The following is a 16,248-nucleotide window of genomic DNA, read 5'->3' as shown; positions in this document are numbered from 1 at the left end:
TTGAGCAGGGCACTTAACCCTAATTGCTCCTGTAAGTTACTCTGGATAAGAGTGTCTGCTAGATTATTAAAACATTTCTAAAATGAAACAGCATGTTAGAAAGGGCTTAATTCACCACGTGTCCATGTATGCTTCCAAAATAGCACACTATTAGTTATATACTGCACTACCAATGGGCCTTGTCAAAGGTAGTGTGCTAGTTCCATAGGGAATATGGTGCCATTTCAAATCAAATTTTATTTGTCACATGCACCGAATACAACATGTGTAGACATTACAGTGAAATGCTTACTTACAAGCCCTTAACCAACAATGCAGTTTTAAGAAAAAAAAAGAAAAAAGTAAGCGATAAGAATAACAAATAATTAAAGAACAGCAGTAAATAACAATAGCTGGGCTATATACAGGGGGTACCGGTACTGAGTCAATGTGTCAATGTGCGGGGGGCACCGGTGTCGAGGTAAAATGTACATGTAGGTAGAGTTATTAAAGTGACAATGTATAGATAATAACAGAGAGCAGCAGCAGCGTAGAGGGGGGGGGCAATGCAAATAGTCTGGGTAGCTATTTGATTAGCTGTTCAGGAGTCTTATGGCTAAAAGCTGTTTAGAAGCCTCTTGGACCTAGACCTGGCACGCCGGTACCGCTTGCCTTGCAGTAGCAGAGAGAACAGTCTATGACTAGGGTGGCTGGAGTCTTTGACAATTTTTAGGGCCTTCCCCTGACACCGGCTGGTATAGAGGTCCTGGATGGCAGGATGATTGGCCCGGGTTATGTACTGGGCTGTACGCAGCACCCTCTGTAGTGCCTTGCGGTCAGAGGCCGAGTAGTTGCCATACCAGTCAGGGATGCAACCCATTCTCACATTGTCCAGGTGGGAAAGGGCAGTGTGGAGTGAAATAGAGATTGCATCATCTGTGGATCTGATCGTGCAGTATGCAAATTGGAGTGGGTCTAGGGTTTCTGGGATAATGATATTTTTTTTTTCATTTAGCAGACGCTCTTATCCAGAGCGACTTACAGTAGTGAATACATACATTTCATACATTTTTTTCCCCCGTACTGGTCCCCCGTGGGAATCGAACCCACAACCCTGGCGTTGCAAACACCATGCTCTACCAACTGAGCCACACGGGACCACAATGATGTTGATGAGCAGCCTTTCAAAGCATTTCATGGCTACAGACGTGAGTGCTACAGGTTGGTAGTCATTTAGGCAGGTTACCTTAGTGTTCTTGGGCACAGGGACTATGGTGGTCTGCTTGAAACATGTTGGTATTATAGACTCAGACAGGGAGAGTTTGAAAATGTCAGTGAAGACACTTGCCAGTTGGTCAGTGCATGCTTGTGTAATACCCTTGGTAGAACCAAGTATTGGGTTTATTTGTTATAATTAATTGGTAATGCTTAAGTGAATAGGTTGGTTTACTTTTAAGTTTAAGTTTTGACCAATAAGGTCGCTTGTTAAGCTGTGGCCAATGGGAGTTGACCTGGTTAACAGAAGGCCTGGGAAAAAAGAGAGGGAGAGAGACGTTGAGAAAAGGATGGACATTACATTATGAACGTTGGTGAAGAAAAATTATAAAAGTGTCACATCTGCTCCTGCCACACCCCCTAGTGGTCATCTGCTGGTGCCTGCTTGACCTGCAGCCATTCCCCCAGTACACTCTCTCTCTCCCCCTCCCTTTCTGTTTGAGTGTGATTGTGTGGTTGGAGACAGGTGTGCTGGAGTCAGAGCAGATCCCTACCAGCTGCAATTCATTCCATTATCAAGACCTCTACAAATATTCAGTTCTGCCACTTCCACTCTGCTCATTTTGCCGCCCTGACTCTGGCTGCTGTCTCCTGTTCCACATCTTACCACATCTTACCACCCTGCTACCCTGCTACCCTGTTTTGGACTCACCACCACTCGCTTGGATTCCCCTCTGGACCTGTTAACCCTGTCCCAACCCAGCACACTCCAACTTCAGCCTCCATATCTGGTTTCCTACAACTCATCCAAGCTTCACCGGATCTTCACTCCATATCTCCCTGTGTTACAATAAATTCCTTGGTTCATTCATCTCTGTTTCCTCGTCTGAGTCTGCTCTTGGGTTCCCTGTGCTGCTCCGCGTAACAAGAAGACGATAAAAATAGAACAAAACCCATACATACCGAGTTTTGAAGGGAAATACCGATTTTATTTTATAAGAGTTATCATTTTGTTAAGAAAGACTTGGAAAAGACTGAAGCTACCGTCTCATCGTGGATGTATTTGACAGCCTCGAGGTTAGCCTAGCATCGTGCGACACCAAGAGAGAATTACTTGGGGAAGATTAACAAGTTCATGTTTCCATGGGATATTGGTTATTGCTAAGGAGTATTGATAGCTGCGGATTTTGAGGAAACCTGCATGGAACTGCTATACTTCGCTGAGGGAATATCTACGAGTAGTGAGTAACCACAACGGTGGGGTGCTTCTGGACTTTGTGTGTCATCATTTTTTTTTTTAGCTCCAACGCGCGCCAACGGGTTAAGCAAGCTTGAAATAATTTGGACATGGGTTGTGCACGACGCCTTGGGGTTTATTATTTTTATTTATTTTGATGTGGTGCATTGAAAATGTAATAAAACAAATCTTTAACCTTATGTACAGTGAGGGATAAAAGTATTTGATCCCCTGCTGATTTTGTACGTTTGCCAATGACAAAGAAATGATCAGTCTATAATTTTAATGGTAGGTTTATTTGAACAGTGAGAAACAGAATAACAACCAAAAAATCCAGAAAAATGTTATAAATTGATTTGCATTTTAATGAGGGAAATAAGTATTTGACCCCCTCTCAATCAGAAAGATTTCTGGTTCCCAGGTGTCTTTTATACAGGTAATGAGCTGAGATTAGGAGCACACTCTTGAAGGGAGTGCTCCTAATCTCAGTTTGTTACCTGTATAAAAGACACCTGTCCGCAGAAGCAATCAATCAATCAGATTCCAAACTCTCCACCATGGCCAAGACCAAAGAGCTCTCCAAGGATGTCAGGGACAAGATTGTAGACCTATACAAGGCTGGAATGGGCTACAAGACCATCGCCAAGCAGCTTGGTGAGAAGGTGACAACAGTTGGTACGATTATTCGCAAATGGAAGAAACACAAAAGAACTGTCAATCTCCCTTGGCCTGGGGCTCCATGCAAGATCTCACCTCGTGGAGTTGCAATGATCATGAGAATGGTGAGGAATCAGCCCAGAACTACACGGGAGGATCTTGTCAATGATCTCAAGGCAGCTGGGACCATAGTCACCAAGAAAACAATTGGTAACACACTACGCCGTGAAGGACTGAAATCCTGCAGCGCCCTCAAGGTCCCCCTGCTCAAGAAAGCACATATACATGCCCGTCTGAAGTTTGCCAATGAACATCTGAATGATTCAGAGGACAACTGGGTGAAAGTGTTGTGGTCAGATGAGACCAAAATGGAGCTCTTTGGCATCAACTCAACTCGCCGTGTTTGGAGGAGGAGGAATGCTGCCTATGACCCCAAGAACAACATCCCCACCGTCAAACATGGAGGTGGAAACATTATGCTTTGGGGGTGTTTTTCTGCTAAGGGGACAGGACAACTTCACCACATCAAAGGGACGATGGACGGGGCCATGTACCATCAAATCTTGGGTGAGAACCTCCTTCCCTCAGCCAGGGCATTGAAAATGGGTCGTGGATGGGTATTCTAGCATGACAATGACCCAAAACACACGACCAAGGCAACAAAGGAGTGGCTCAAGAAGAAGCACATCAAGGTCCTGGAGTGACCTAGCCAGTCTCCAGACCTTAATCCCATAGAAAATCTGTGGAGGGAGCTGAAGGTTCGAGTTACCAAACGTCAGCCTCGAAACCTTAATGACTTGGAGAAGATCTGCAAAGAGGAGTGGGACAAAATCCCTCCTGAGATGTGTGCAAACCTGGTGGCCAACTACAAGAAACGTCTGACCTCTGTGATTGCCAACAAGGGTTTTGCCACCAAGTACTAAGTCATGTTTTGCAGAGGGGTCAAATACTTATTTCCCTCATTAAAATGCAAATCATTTTATAACATTTTTGACATGCGTTTTTCTGGATTTTTTATTTGCTATTCTGTCTCTCAATGTTCAAATAAACCTACAATTAAAATGATAGACTGATCATTTCTTTGTCAGTGGGCAAACGTACAAAATCAGCAGGGGATCAAATACTTTTTTCCCTCACTGTATGTTGCCTTGGTGGAGTCATTTACTGTTTCAATTTCATTTAATGTATGGTAAAAAACATCCTTAAACAACAACTAAAAATCTATTATAGTTCTATCTGAAGTTATTACCCTAGTTGTCATCACCCTAGATAGTTTACAATAGGGATTCTTATCGGAGATGTCCTTCTCACCTAATACCCCATGCGGTTGAGATATTCTGCGTAAGGTAATATTGTGAGAGTCAAATTCGAGCCTGGTGAGAGGGTTAAACTCGGAGTACACGTCCTGGTAATCCGTAGGCCCCAGCGGCCTTGTAAATGTTGACCTGTTTAAAGGTCTTACTCACATCGGCTGCGGAGAGCCTGATCACACAGTCGTTCGGAACAGCTGATGCTCTCATGCATGTTTCAGTGTTACTTGCCTCGAAGCAAGCATAGAATTTAATTAGCTCATCTGGTAGGCTCATGTCACTGGGCATCTCTTGGCTGTGCTTCCATTTCTAGTCTGTAATAGTTTGCAAGCCCTGCCACATCTGACGAGCATCGGAGCCGGTGTAGTACGAGACAATCTTAGTCCTGTATTGACGCTTTGTCTGTTTGATGGTTCGTCGGAGGGCATAGTGGGATTTCTTATAAGCTTCCGGGTTTGAGTCCCGCTCCTTGAAAGCAGCAACTCGACCCTTTAGCTCAGTGCGAATGTTGCCTGTGATCCATGGCTTCTGGTTGGGGTATGTACGTACAGTCGCTGTGGGGACGACATCCTCGATGCACTTATTGATAAAGCCAGTGACTGATGTGGTGTACTCCTCAATGCCATCGGAAGAATCCCGGAACATATTCCAGTCTGTGCTAGCAAAGCAGTCCTGTAGTTTAGCATCAGCTTCATCTGACCACTTTTTTGTAGACCGAGTCACTGGTGCTTTCTGTTTTAGTTTTTGCTTGTAAGCAGGAATCAGGAGGATAGAATTATGGTCAGATTTTCCAAATGGAGGGCGAGGGAGAGGTTTGTACGCGTCTCTGTGTGTGGAGTAAATGTGGTCTAGAATTGTTTTCCCTCTGGTTGCACATTTAACATGCTGATAAAAATGAGGTAAAATCGATTTAAGTTTCCCTGCATTAAAGTCCCTGGCCACTAGGAGTGCCGCCTCTGGATGAGCGTTTTCCTGTTTGCTTATGGTGGTATACAGCTCATTGAGTGCGGTTTTAGTGCCAGCATCGGTCTGTGGTGGTATGTAGACAGCTACAAAAAATACAGATGAAAACTCTAGGTAGAAAGTGTGGTCTACAGCTTATCATGAGATACTCTTCCTCAGGCGAGCAAAACATCGAGACTCCCTTAGATATCGTGCACCAGCTGTTGTTTACATATACGCATGCGTGTCTTACCAGAGGCTGCTGTTCTATCCTGCCGATAGAGTGTATAACCCGCCAGCTGTATGTTCTTGTTGTCGTCGTTCAGCCAAGCCTCGAAACATAAGATATTACAGTTTTTAATGTTGATAGGATATACGTGCTTTCAGTTTGTCCCATTTATTTTCCAGCGATTGAGGATGGAGACAAAGGCAGATTAGCCACTTGTCGCCTGATCCTCACAAGGCACCCTGATCTTTTTCCGCTAAATCTCTGTTTCCTTCTCCAGCGAATGCCGGGGATCTGGGCCTGGTCAAGTGTCTGTAGTATCTCCCTCCCGTCTGACTCTTTGAAGAAAAATTCTTTGTCTAATCTGAGGTGAGTAATCGCAGTTCTGATGTCGAGAAGCTCTTTTCGGTCATAAGAGACGGTAGCAGCAACATTATGTACAAAACAAGTTACAAACAATGCAAAAAAAACTAACAAAATAGCATGGTTGGTTAAGAGCCAATAAGACGGCAGCCATCCCCTCCGGCGCCATCTTCACCATTTGGGATGCAGCCCATGTTACATTTATTTCATAACAAAGTCAAATTCTCTCATCATATTACTGGTGGATGGTTTCTACAGGGATGTCTTGTGATAGCAACCTGCACTGTTCCTCAAGAAGAGTTATTCAACAGAACCTATTTTATTTTCACTGTTCAGTTGTGGAGGTGGATCTTTATGACCTCTCTTTCCCTTTCTGTCACTCTCTCCCTTTCACTCTCTCACTCTCTCTATCCCTGCCTCTCTCGCTATCTCTCTCTCTCTCAACAACAATGCTTGAGATCAACAAAGAATATTGACTTGTTGTTAAATATCCAAAAGGCTCTTGCTTTTCCAGGTTAATGGAACTGACAGTAAATTCATAGAATGTTTGGGAATGACGTATAGTAAGGCATTTGTGCAAATTCTATAGCAATATAGACTGGGAAAGCGGCCATGCGTTTGGACAATTAAAACCGAATAAAAACATATTGTCTTGTCCAGTCTACGCAGACCAGTGCGCCATAGCCAATCAGAGCTACAGTAGACCTTTACGCAAATAAGCCATTTGCCACATGGGCCTGCCATCATTCACTTTGAACTGGACTGTGTGTTTACAGCAGGCAGTAGCAACAGCGCGACTTTAGATTATTAGAACGCATTCGCCAAAAGCCACAAAATGCACCTGAATGGATTTCTACAAATGTGTAAATACCATGGGAGTCCTCTTATATTTGGGAATTTTACAGTCCTATTGATCAAACAACCATGAAAAAGTAGGCTGTCTCTCCCTCAGTTATGCATATCAACAACAACAAGATCAACAACTAATGCTAGCGAGATGAGCTAAAATCTAAAGAGGGTATATTAGACAATCCCTCAAACTTTTTCAGCTAGTTTGCCATCAAACTTGCACTGATAAACGATGGGGAAAAGTAGCCTGCTCGTCCTTCTGCAGCTCTCCTACCAATACATGCTTTCCAAAACCACGTCTTGACAACTGAATGGGAACTTGCATGCCTGTTTGCCCATTTGATCGATGCCAAATACATTTGATTGACGACTAAAGGTGCATTCATAAATTGCCTCCAGTGTGTCAGAGTGCGATCTGGGTCGTTTGGAAATTCATAGCGTTGTCAGATTTTCTGTTAGCTAACTGGCTAAAGTTGGCTAGCTTGCTAGCTACTTCCAGACAAAAATGAGACAACACCTCACTCTGACCATTTACTCGCTCTAGCAGAGCTGCTTAGCCTGTTTACATGTTATCTAGAGCGTTAGTGACTAACTGTGCTGCTGGCAAACGTATACTGAAACCGGTCATATTCAGTAGGTGTTGTGCGTTCGTAAATTCATTAGTTATTCTGCGCTCTGGCACACTCAAACGAGAGTGCTCTGAAATCAGAGTAGATGGCCAGAGTGAAAGAATGCAAGAGATATGCTAACTGGATAACAGTTGATCAAGTTCAGCATAGCTAGCTAGCAAGCAAAGCGATTCAAATTTCTTGCTAGCCAAATGATACCTGCATCTCTAGCGGTAGTCACCAAAAAACGATGAGGGGAAAAAGTTGGTAACTCACCCACTCCTCCAATGACATGATATCCTCCCAGCAGCTAACTAGTTAACTTTAGGCTCCGTGTTTATAGTTTGCTAATTAGCTATATAAATAGATAAGCTAGCCCAACGTTTCCCAAACTCAGTCCTCAGGACCCCAAGGGGTGCACATGTTGGTTTTTGCCCTAACACTACACAGCTGATTAAAAATATCAAAGCTTGAAGATTAGTTGATTATTTGACTCAGCTGTGTAGTGCTATGGGAAAAAACTAAATGTGCACCCCTTGGGTTCCCGAGGACTGAGTTTGGGAAACCCATGTGTAAATATTTCTATGAACATAACAAGATTAAACAACTGAGACATAAACTGAACAAGTTCCACAGACAAGTGACTAACAGAAATGGAATAATGTGTTATGTGAGCAAAGGGGGGTCAAAATCAAAAGAAACAGTCAGTATCTGGTGAGGACACCAGCTGCATTAAGTACTGCAGTGCATCTCCTCCTCATGGACTGCACCAGATTTGCCAGTTCTTGCTGTGAGATGTTACCCCACTTTTCCATCAAGGCACCTGCAAGTTCCCGGACATTTCTGGGGGGAATGGCCCTAGCCCTCACCCTCTGATCCAACAGGTCCCAGACGTGCTCAATGGGATTGTGATCCGGGCTCTTCGCTGGCCATGGCAGAACACTGACATTCCTGTCTTGCCGGAAATCAAGCACAGAACAAGCAGTATGGCTGGTGACATTGTCATGCTGGAGGGTCATGTCAGAATGAGCCTGCAGGAAGGGTATCACATGAGGGAGGAGGATGTGTTCCCTGTAACGCACAGCATTGTGATTGCCTGCAATTACAACAATGATGCTGTGACCCACCGCTCCAGACCATGACAGACCCTCCACCTCCAATTCAAACCCGCTCCAGAGTACAGGCCTCAGTGTAATGCTCATTCCTTCGACGATAAACGCGAATCCAACCATGAAGTTCACGTTTTGCCAGTCCTGTCTGGTCCAGTGACGGTGGGTTTGTGCCCATAGGCGACGTTGTTGCCGGTGATGTCTGGTGAGGACCTGCCTTACAACAGGCCTACATGCCCTCAGTCCAGCCTCTCTCAACCTATTGCAGACAGTCTGAGCACTGGTGGAGGGATTGTGCGTTCCTGGTGTAACTCGGGCAGTTATGACCGTTCCACAGGTGCATGTTCATTCATTGTTTATGGTTCATTGAACAAGCATGGGAAACAGTGTTTAAACCGTTTCCAACTAGATCTGTGAAGTTATTTGGATTTTTACGAATTTTCTTTGAAAGACAGGGTCCTGAAAAAGGGACGTTTCTTTTTTTGCTGAGTTTGTCACTCCCTTCGGTTCCTTCCCCAGGCGTCATTGTTTCTGTTTCAGTTTCATGTCTGTGCATTGTTTGTGCTTCTTGTTTTGGTTTATGTTGCGTTTCTTCATTAAAACACTCACTCCCTGAACTTGCTTCCCGACTCTCAGCGCAAATCGTTGCTGTCACGACTTCCTCCGAAGTCGGTCCCTCTCCTTGTTTGGGCGACGTTCGGCAGTCGACGTCACCGGTCTTCTAGCCATCGCTGTTCCACCTTTCATTTTCCATTTGTTTTGTCTTGTCTTCCCACACACCTTGTCCCAATTCCATTTATTACATGTTGTGTATTTAACCCTCTGTTCCCCCCATGTCCTTGTCCGGAATTGTTTATTGTAAGTGCTTGTGCTCATTATGTCTGGTGTGTGTCGGGTTTTGTACCCATTTATTGATTGTTCTGTTTTCCGGTGGGGTTTTATTATTTAACTGCGCCATTGGAAACACAGGTTTTGCTCTCCTGCGTCTAACTTCTCTGCCGCCAGTACGCACCCCTTACAGTTACACTTAGTTACATTCGTCTGTTTTTGTCCAAAATATTGAGTCATTGAAACTGAAATAGTGCATCCCGAATGGGTGGAGGCAGCATACAATGTACCAAGCCAGCTGTGATTTACAACCTGATAGCTATATGTTTTGGACTACCAAGAAATGTATTGGTGAATTATATTAATCATGCATTGAACTGCATCCATCTATTCTGCCAACAATGCCTTACTGTAAGTCATGGAATTTTTATTAAAATAAAACGCATTTTTAAAACCTTATGAAGTTGGTTTTGTAGCATAAACTGGGAATTTGATATTTTTTACTGATATTGTGATTGTATGTTTGTTTCATATCTGCAAAGTAGTTAAAAGGCAGTCAGTTCCACTTTAACGATATACTTTTACTGCAGTGGGCTAAATCAGGATCACACAGTGTTTCTTGGTAGTCGTAGGCCATCATTGTAAATAAGAATTTCTTCTTAACTGATTTGCCTAGATAATTAAAGGTTAAATAAAAAATAAGAAAATAAATATTTAAACAAATCTACTTTGAAACAAAAGTATACACCTCACACACATGGTTATGGGCTTAAAAAAATAAGACACCTGTACCATGTCAGATATAGAGTTCAAATGCTTTCAATTTTCAGTTTGCATCCCAATATTACAATTTATATACATCACAGAAGCCTGAAATATAACAAAACCGTTTGACATAGAAACACTAGATTTTCAGCGGGTTTAAAAAAAGAAATGTATTAAAATATTAAAACATTCCACCCATGAGCCACTAGGTCATTTGACTGCAGGAAAGGGCTACTTATTAGTTAAAACTGTAATTACCTAATAATTGCATAGTAATTCTTTTTTTTATTATTTTTTATTTACTTATCTATTTTTTACTTAACACTTGTTTTTCTTAAAACTGCATTGTTGGTTAAGGGCTTGTAAGTAAGCATTTCACTGTAAGGTCTACACCTGTTGGGCTCGCTCCTGAGTGGCACAGCAGTCGAAGACATTGCATCTCAGTGCTAGAGGCATCACAACAGACCCTGGTTCGATTCCAGGCTGTATCTCAACCAGATGTGATTGGGAGTCCCATAGGGCGGTGCACAATTGGCCCAGCGTCCTCCAGGCTAGGGTTTGGCCGGGGTAGGCAGTCATTGTAAATAAGAATTTGTTCTTAACTGACTTGCCTAGTTAAATAAAGGTTAAATACAAAATAAATAATAATTATAATTTAGGTGATAAAGTGTCAAACCCAGAAGCACACACACACACACGCATACACATACACACACACACACACACACACACACACACACACACACACACACAACTGCTGCTACCAGACTCATAATATTTTTGCTAAATACTGGGTTCCCGAGTGGCGCAGCGGTCTAAGGCACTGCATCTCAGTGCTAGAGGCATCACTTCAGACACCCTGGTTTGATTCCAGGCTGTATCACAACTAGAGGTCGGCCAATTAATCGGAATGGCCGATTAATTAGGGCCGATTTCAAGTTTTCATAACAATCGTTAATCGGTATTTTTGGCCACCAATTTGCCAATTTTTTGGGGGGGGGATTTTTATATATATATATATATTTTTTTTTTTACACCTTTATTTAACTAGGCAAGTCACATTAAGAACACATTCTTATTTTCAATGACGGCCTAGGAACGGGGGTTAACTGCCTTGTTCAGGGACAGAACAACAGATTTTTACCTTGTCACCTCGGGGATTCGTTTTTGCAACCTTCCGGTTACTAGTCCAACGCTCTAACCACCTGCCTTACATTGCACTCCACGAGGAGCCTGCGTGGTAGGCTGACTACCTGTTATGCGAGGGCAGCAAGAAGCCAAGGTAAGTTGCTAGCTAGCATTAAACTTATCTTATAAAAAACTATCAATCTTAACATAATCACTAGTTAACTACACATGGTTGATGATATTACCAGTTTATCTAACGTGTCCTGCGTTGCATATAATCGATGCGGTGCCTGTTAATTTCTCATCGAATCACAGCCTACTTCGACAAACGGGTGATGATTTAACAAGTGCATTTGCAAAAAAAGCACTGTCGTTGCACCAATGTACCTAACCATAAACATCAATGCCTTTCTTTAAAATCAATACACAAGTATATATTTTTAAACCTGCATATTTAGTTAATATAGCCTGCTAACATGGATTTCTTATAACTAGGGGAGTTGTGTCACTTCTCTTGCGTTCCATGCAAGCAGTCAGGGTATATACAGCAGTTTGGGCAGCCTGGCTCATTGCGAACTGTGAAGTCCATTTATTCCTAACAAAGGCCGTAATTAATTTCTGTGTGTTATTATATTATAATTAAGTCTATGATTTGATATTTGATAGAGCAGTCTGACTGAGCGATGGTAGGCAGCAGCAGGCTCGTAAGCATTCATTCAAACAGCACCTTCGTGCATTTGCCAGCAGCTCTTCGCAATTCTTCAAGCATTGCACTGTTTGACTTCAAGCCTATCAACCCCCGAGATTAGGCTGGTGTAACCGATGTGAAATGGCTAGCTAGTTAGCAGGGTGCGCGCTAATAGCGTTTCAAACGTCACTCGCTCTGAGACTTGGGAGTGGTTGTTCCCCTTGCTCTACATGGGTAACGCTGCTTCGAGGGTGGCTGTTGTCGATGTGTTCCTGGTTCGAGCCCAGGTAGGAGCGAGGAGAGGGATGGAAGCTATACTGTTACACTGGCAATACTAAAGTGCCTATAAGAACATCCAATAGTCAAAGGTATATGAAATACAAATCGTATAGAGAGAAATAGTCCTATAATTCCTATAATAACTACAACCTAAAACTTCTTACCTGGGAATATTGAAGACTCATGTTAAAGGAACCACCAGCTTTCATATGTTCTCATGTTCTGAGCAAGGAACTTAAACGTTAGCTTTTTTACATGGCACATATTGCACTTCTCTAACACTTTGTTTTTGCATTATTTAAACCAAATTGGACATGTTTCATTATTTATTTGAGGCTAAATTGATAGTATGTATGTATTATATTAAGTTAAAATAAGTGTTCATTCAGTATTGTTGTAATTGTCATTATTACAAATAAATAAATCGCCCAATTAATCGGTATCTGCGGTTTTCGCCGGCATCGGTATCGGCGTTGAAATTGGTATCGGTATCGGCGTTGAAAAATCATAATCGGTCGACCTCTAATCACAACTGGCACAATTGTCCCAGTGTTGTCCGGGTTTGGCCGGTATAGGCCGTCATTGTAAATAAGAATTTGTTCTTAACTGACTTGCCTAGTTAAGTAAAGGTTAAAAAAGATCCTACTTATGCTAAAATGTTTATTCTATTCTACTCCATTTTCTTATCTTTTATAATATTATTATATTTTATTATTTATTATTTTTGTTGCATTGTCGAGAAGGAACCTGCAAGTAAGAATTGTGTTGTGCAGTGTATACCATGTGTAACCTGTACACAACTTGTAAAATTGTATTAATAGCTATGAAACAATATGGTAGCAATGGATAATAATCTACCTGGTACTGACTGCTATATATGTTGATGCTTGTGGAATTGAACTTCAAAGAAACCAAAGCGTAATTATCAAATTAAATCCAATTTTATTCGTCACATGCGCCAAATACAATGTATTTTCTATTTAACCTTTATTTAACTAAGTGTCACGATTCCCACCGACGGTGGCGCCCCCTCCTGCTCGGGTGGCGCTCGGCGGTCGTCGTCACCGGCCTATTAGCTACTACCGATCCCTTTTTGGTTTTCCCTTTTTTTGGTTTTGGGCACCTGTGGCCAATTAGCTATTAGAGGGAGTATTTAGGTTAGCTGGCCCGTCTGTTGTTTGTGCGGGATTAATTTGTGTTCATTGACGACGTGTTGTTCGTCTATTTTGTATTTTATTCCCTATGGTTGGGAACTTTTGTTTATCCTGTGTTATTAAAAACACCACTCCCTGTGTTCGCTGCTTCCTGCGCCTCATTCCTCCTACCCGACTACCGAAGCCGTTACACTAAGCAAGTCAGTCAATAACAAATTCTTATTTAAAATAATGGCCTACCCCTGCCAAACCCTAACTCGGACGATGCTGGGCCAATTGTGCGCCACCCTATGGAATGTTCCTGTAGAAAAGTTACTGTCTTAGCCATAATTAATTTTTCTATTTAGAACAATATTAAAATGCACTATGCAGAAATTGCTCCACCATCTGTAAAAAAAATATTTTGGATATAAGATTAGGGCTGCTTTGTAAGGGAATTCCCATCCTATAACCAGTGCAAGATGTACGTCATGCTGATTTTAATACATGGAGAGGACACTATATCTATAGGTGTCCCATTAGAATTTTCAGCTAATCTTTTATGTGTATGGGCATCGGTCACATAAATTGGCAGGTGTAGGCATTCTTTGACTGAACCTAATTTTATTCTGATTATAAAAGACAGGCCAACTCAAAACACCCGTTTTATCAACCAATATGAGTTGGCCTGTTTTTTATAATCAGATTAAAATTAGGTTCAGTCAAAGAATGCCTAAACAAGCCTGATTTTCATCTACCTATTAAATACATGTGCTTCACGGGCCATGGCACATGTTATCTGTCAATAGCCAATTCATGATGTTGTCTCTCTGTGTGTTTGTGTGTGTGTGTGTGTGTGTGTGTGTGTGTGTGTGTGTGTGTGTGTGTGTGTGTGTGTGTGTGTGCGTGTGTGCGTGTGTGCGTGTGTGCGTGCGTGCCCGATGCCCCATATAGAAGGTTACACATAGAAGGTTACCTGAATTCTAATGGGACACCTATAGATATTATATTATATATATATTGATACTATTATATATTAATAGATATTATATATATATTGGTGTCAAAGTAGGCTAGAACACAGGCTGCTACATGTGTAAAGATAATGCGTGTGGGCCTTCAGCCTTGCCCATAGCCAGAGAATTGAGAGAACCCACCCTTCCCCTCCTCCAGAAACCCTACGCAGCTGTTCATTTGACAGGTTGACGTTTATTGTCATGAATCTTGTCCTGCAGGCAGAACTAAGTGATTTCCGCTAGATGGGAAAATCAAAATTGGCAATATTAAATACACGAAAATAAAAATAGCTTTTTGGTCTTAATTTAATACTAGGGTTAGGCATTAAAGTTAGCATTGTGGTTAAGGTTAGCGTTAGTTTTAAAATCCGATGTTATGACTTTGTGTCTGTGCCAGCTAACAGCTCCGTAGAGCTGCCTCCAGAACAAGATTCATTACAAAAAACGCTAACCTGCATAAATTTGCTGCATCAGGGATCCGTCAGCCATTCACTGAAAACAAAAGCAACGACGTAGCCTACAAGGGCGAGTCGTAGTAGGCTACGGATGCTCTACGCCCAAGGCAGCAGGAGACAGACACAGATGTTCATAGCCAAATAAACCACACCTTATAAATCCACCACTGCAATTTTCATGTAAGCTAAGCGGCAAGGCGCCTGTCAAGTGTACAGGAGCACCAAGTACCGCAGTCTACTCATACAGAGGCGTGGGCCACGCACCCCCACCGACACACCACCAGACCCACTGATTCAATACACAGAACACACACACATGCTGCGATTATTTCACACCCACACAGTCTGTTATTAAATAAGTAAAGAAGTTGCTTACCGGGTGCTTTGTCTGCTTTATCTACTTTAATGATCTCCATCTCCCGTTGTGATTAGGTTGATCAGGGAGGGAAGTTAAAGACGCTTCGTTTCTGGGAGATGTCAGAGCTGTTCTGGTCGGATGTGGTTCTTCTTCTCCCCTGGTTTGTCTACCTCTGTAATCAACAAGCGTGACCAGTGAGAACAGCTGTTTTATCAATGGCCGGACTGTCCGTGAGTCAACTGATATTGTGTAGGGCAAAATGGCTAACTCGGAGATTTTGGGGTGATTTCCGACCAAGCAAATTGTACGTTGTCTGTCCACGCGTGTGCATTAAGCCTACCAGTGTCCGCGGGCTGCTTATCGGGAGCTGTCCTCTCGCCTTGGTGCTGAAGTCTATGCTGCAGCTCGGGCTCCTATGAAATACAGAAGTGACGTCAGGATAGACTCCCCTGCTGGAGTTTTAAGGTGACATGTTAGACAGTGGGGAGTCACTTCCACTATCGAATTTGTGCATCCGACAACAAACACCTGTTATTGTGCACTACCTGCTATATATTTTTCTAGTCATCAAATAAAGCTTTTTGCTCTTTTACATACACTACTGGTCAAAAGTTTTAGAACACCTACTCATTCAAGGGTTTTTATGTATATTTTACTATTTCCTACATTGTAGAATAATAGTGAAGACATCAAAACTATGAAATAACACACATGGAATCATGTAGTAACCAAAAAAGTGTTAAACAAATCAAAATATATTTTATATTTGAGATTCTTCAAATAGCCACCCTTTGCCATGATGACATCTTTGCACAGTGTTGACTATCACAAGATAGGGTGCATCAGATTCCATCGAATAACATTTTCCTTGTCATAGCCTACTCTTTTGTGATTTTTACATTGACTCATTTGTGTTCAAAACACTCATTTAGCTGAGCTCAGAAGTCCCTTTGATCCCATTTATATAGGCCTAAGATTTCTGCTGTTGTATGAGGCTGAAGATGTCTGGATACACACTAAACTACAAGTCCTGTTCTTTTCCAGATATAGTCTCAAGTGATGACTCAAATGGGTGCAGGTGTATGCTGGAGGAATTTAAACAT

General features: G+C 42.3%; 1 protein-coding gene across 1 annotated transcript in view; it reads right to left on the bottom strand.

Moving 5' to 3' along the window:
* Window positions 1-15,499, bottom strand: part of LOC115205817 (fibroblast growth factor 12) — a 168,778-nt gene extending 153,279 nt beyond the window's left edge. Inside the window, exon 1 of the mRNA XM_029772162.1 lies at window positions 15,164-15,499. Coding sequence (XP_029628022.1) covers window positions 15,164-15,203 — 40 coding nt within the window. The 5' untranslated portion in view covers window positions 15,204-15,499. The remainder of the gene's footprint in view (window positions 1-15,163) is intronic.
* Between the last annotated feature and the right edge of the window lie 749 nt (window positions 15,500-16,248).

This window comes from Salmo trutta, chromosome 13, assembly GCF_901001165.1.
Source record: "Salmo trutta chromosome 13, fSalTru1.1, whole genome shotgun sequence".
NCBI classification, from domain to species: domain Eukaryota; kingdom Metazoa; phylum Chordata; class Actinopteri; order Salmoniformes; family Salmonidae; genus Salmo; species Salmo trutta.
This window is presented reverse-complemented; position numbering and strand designations above follow the sequence as displayed.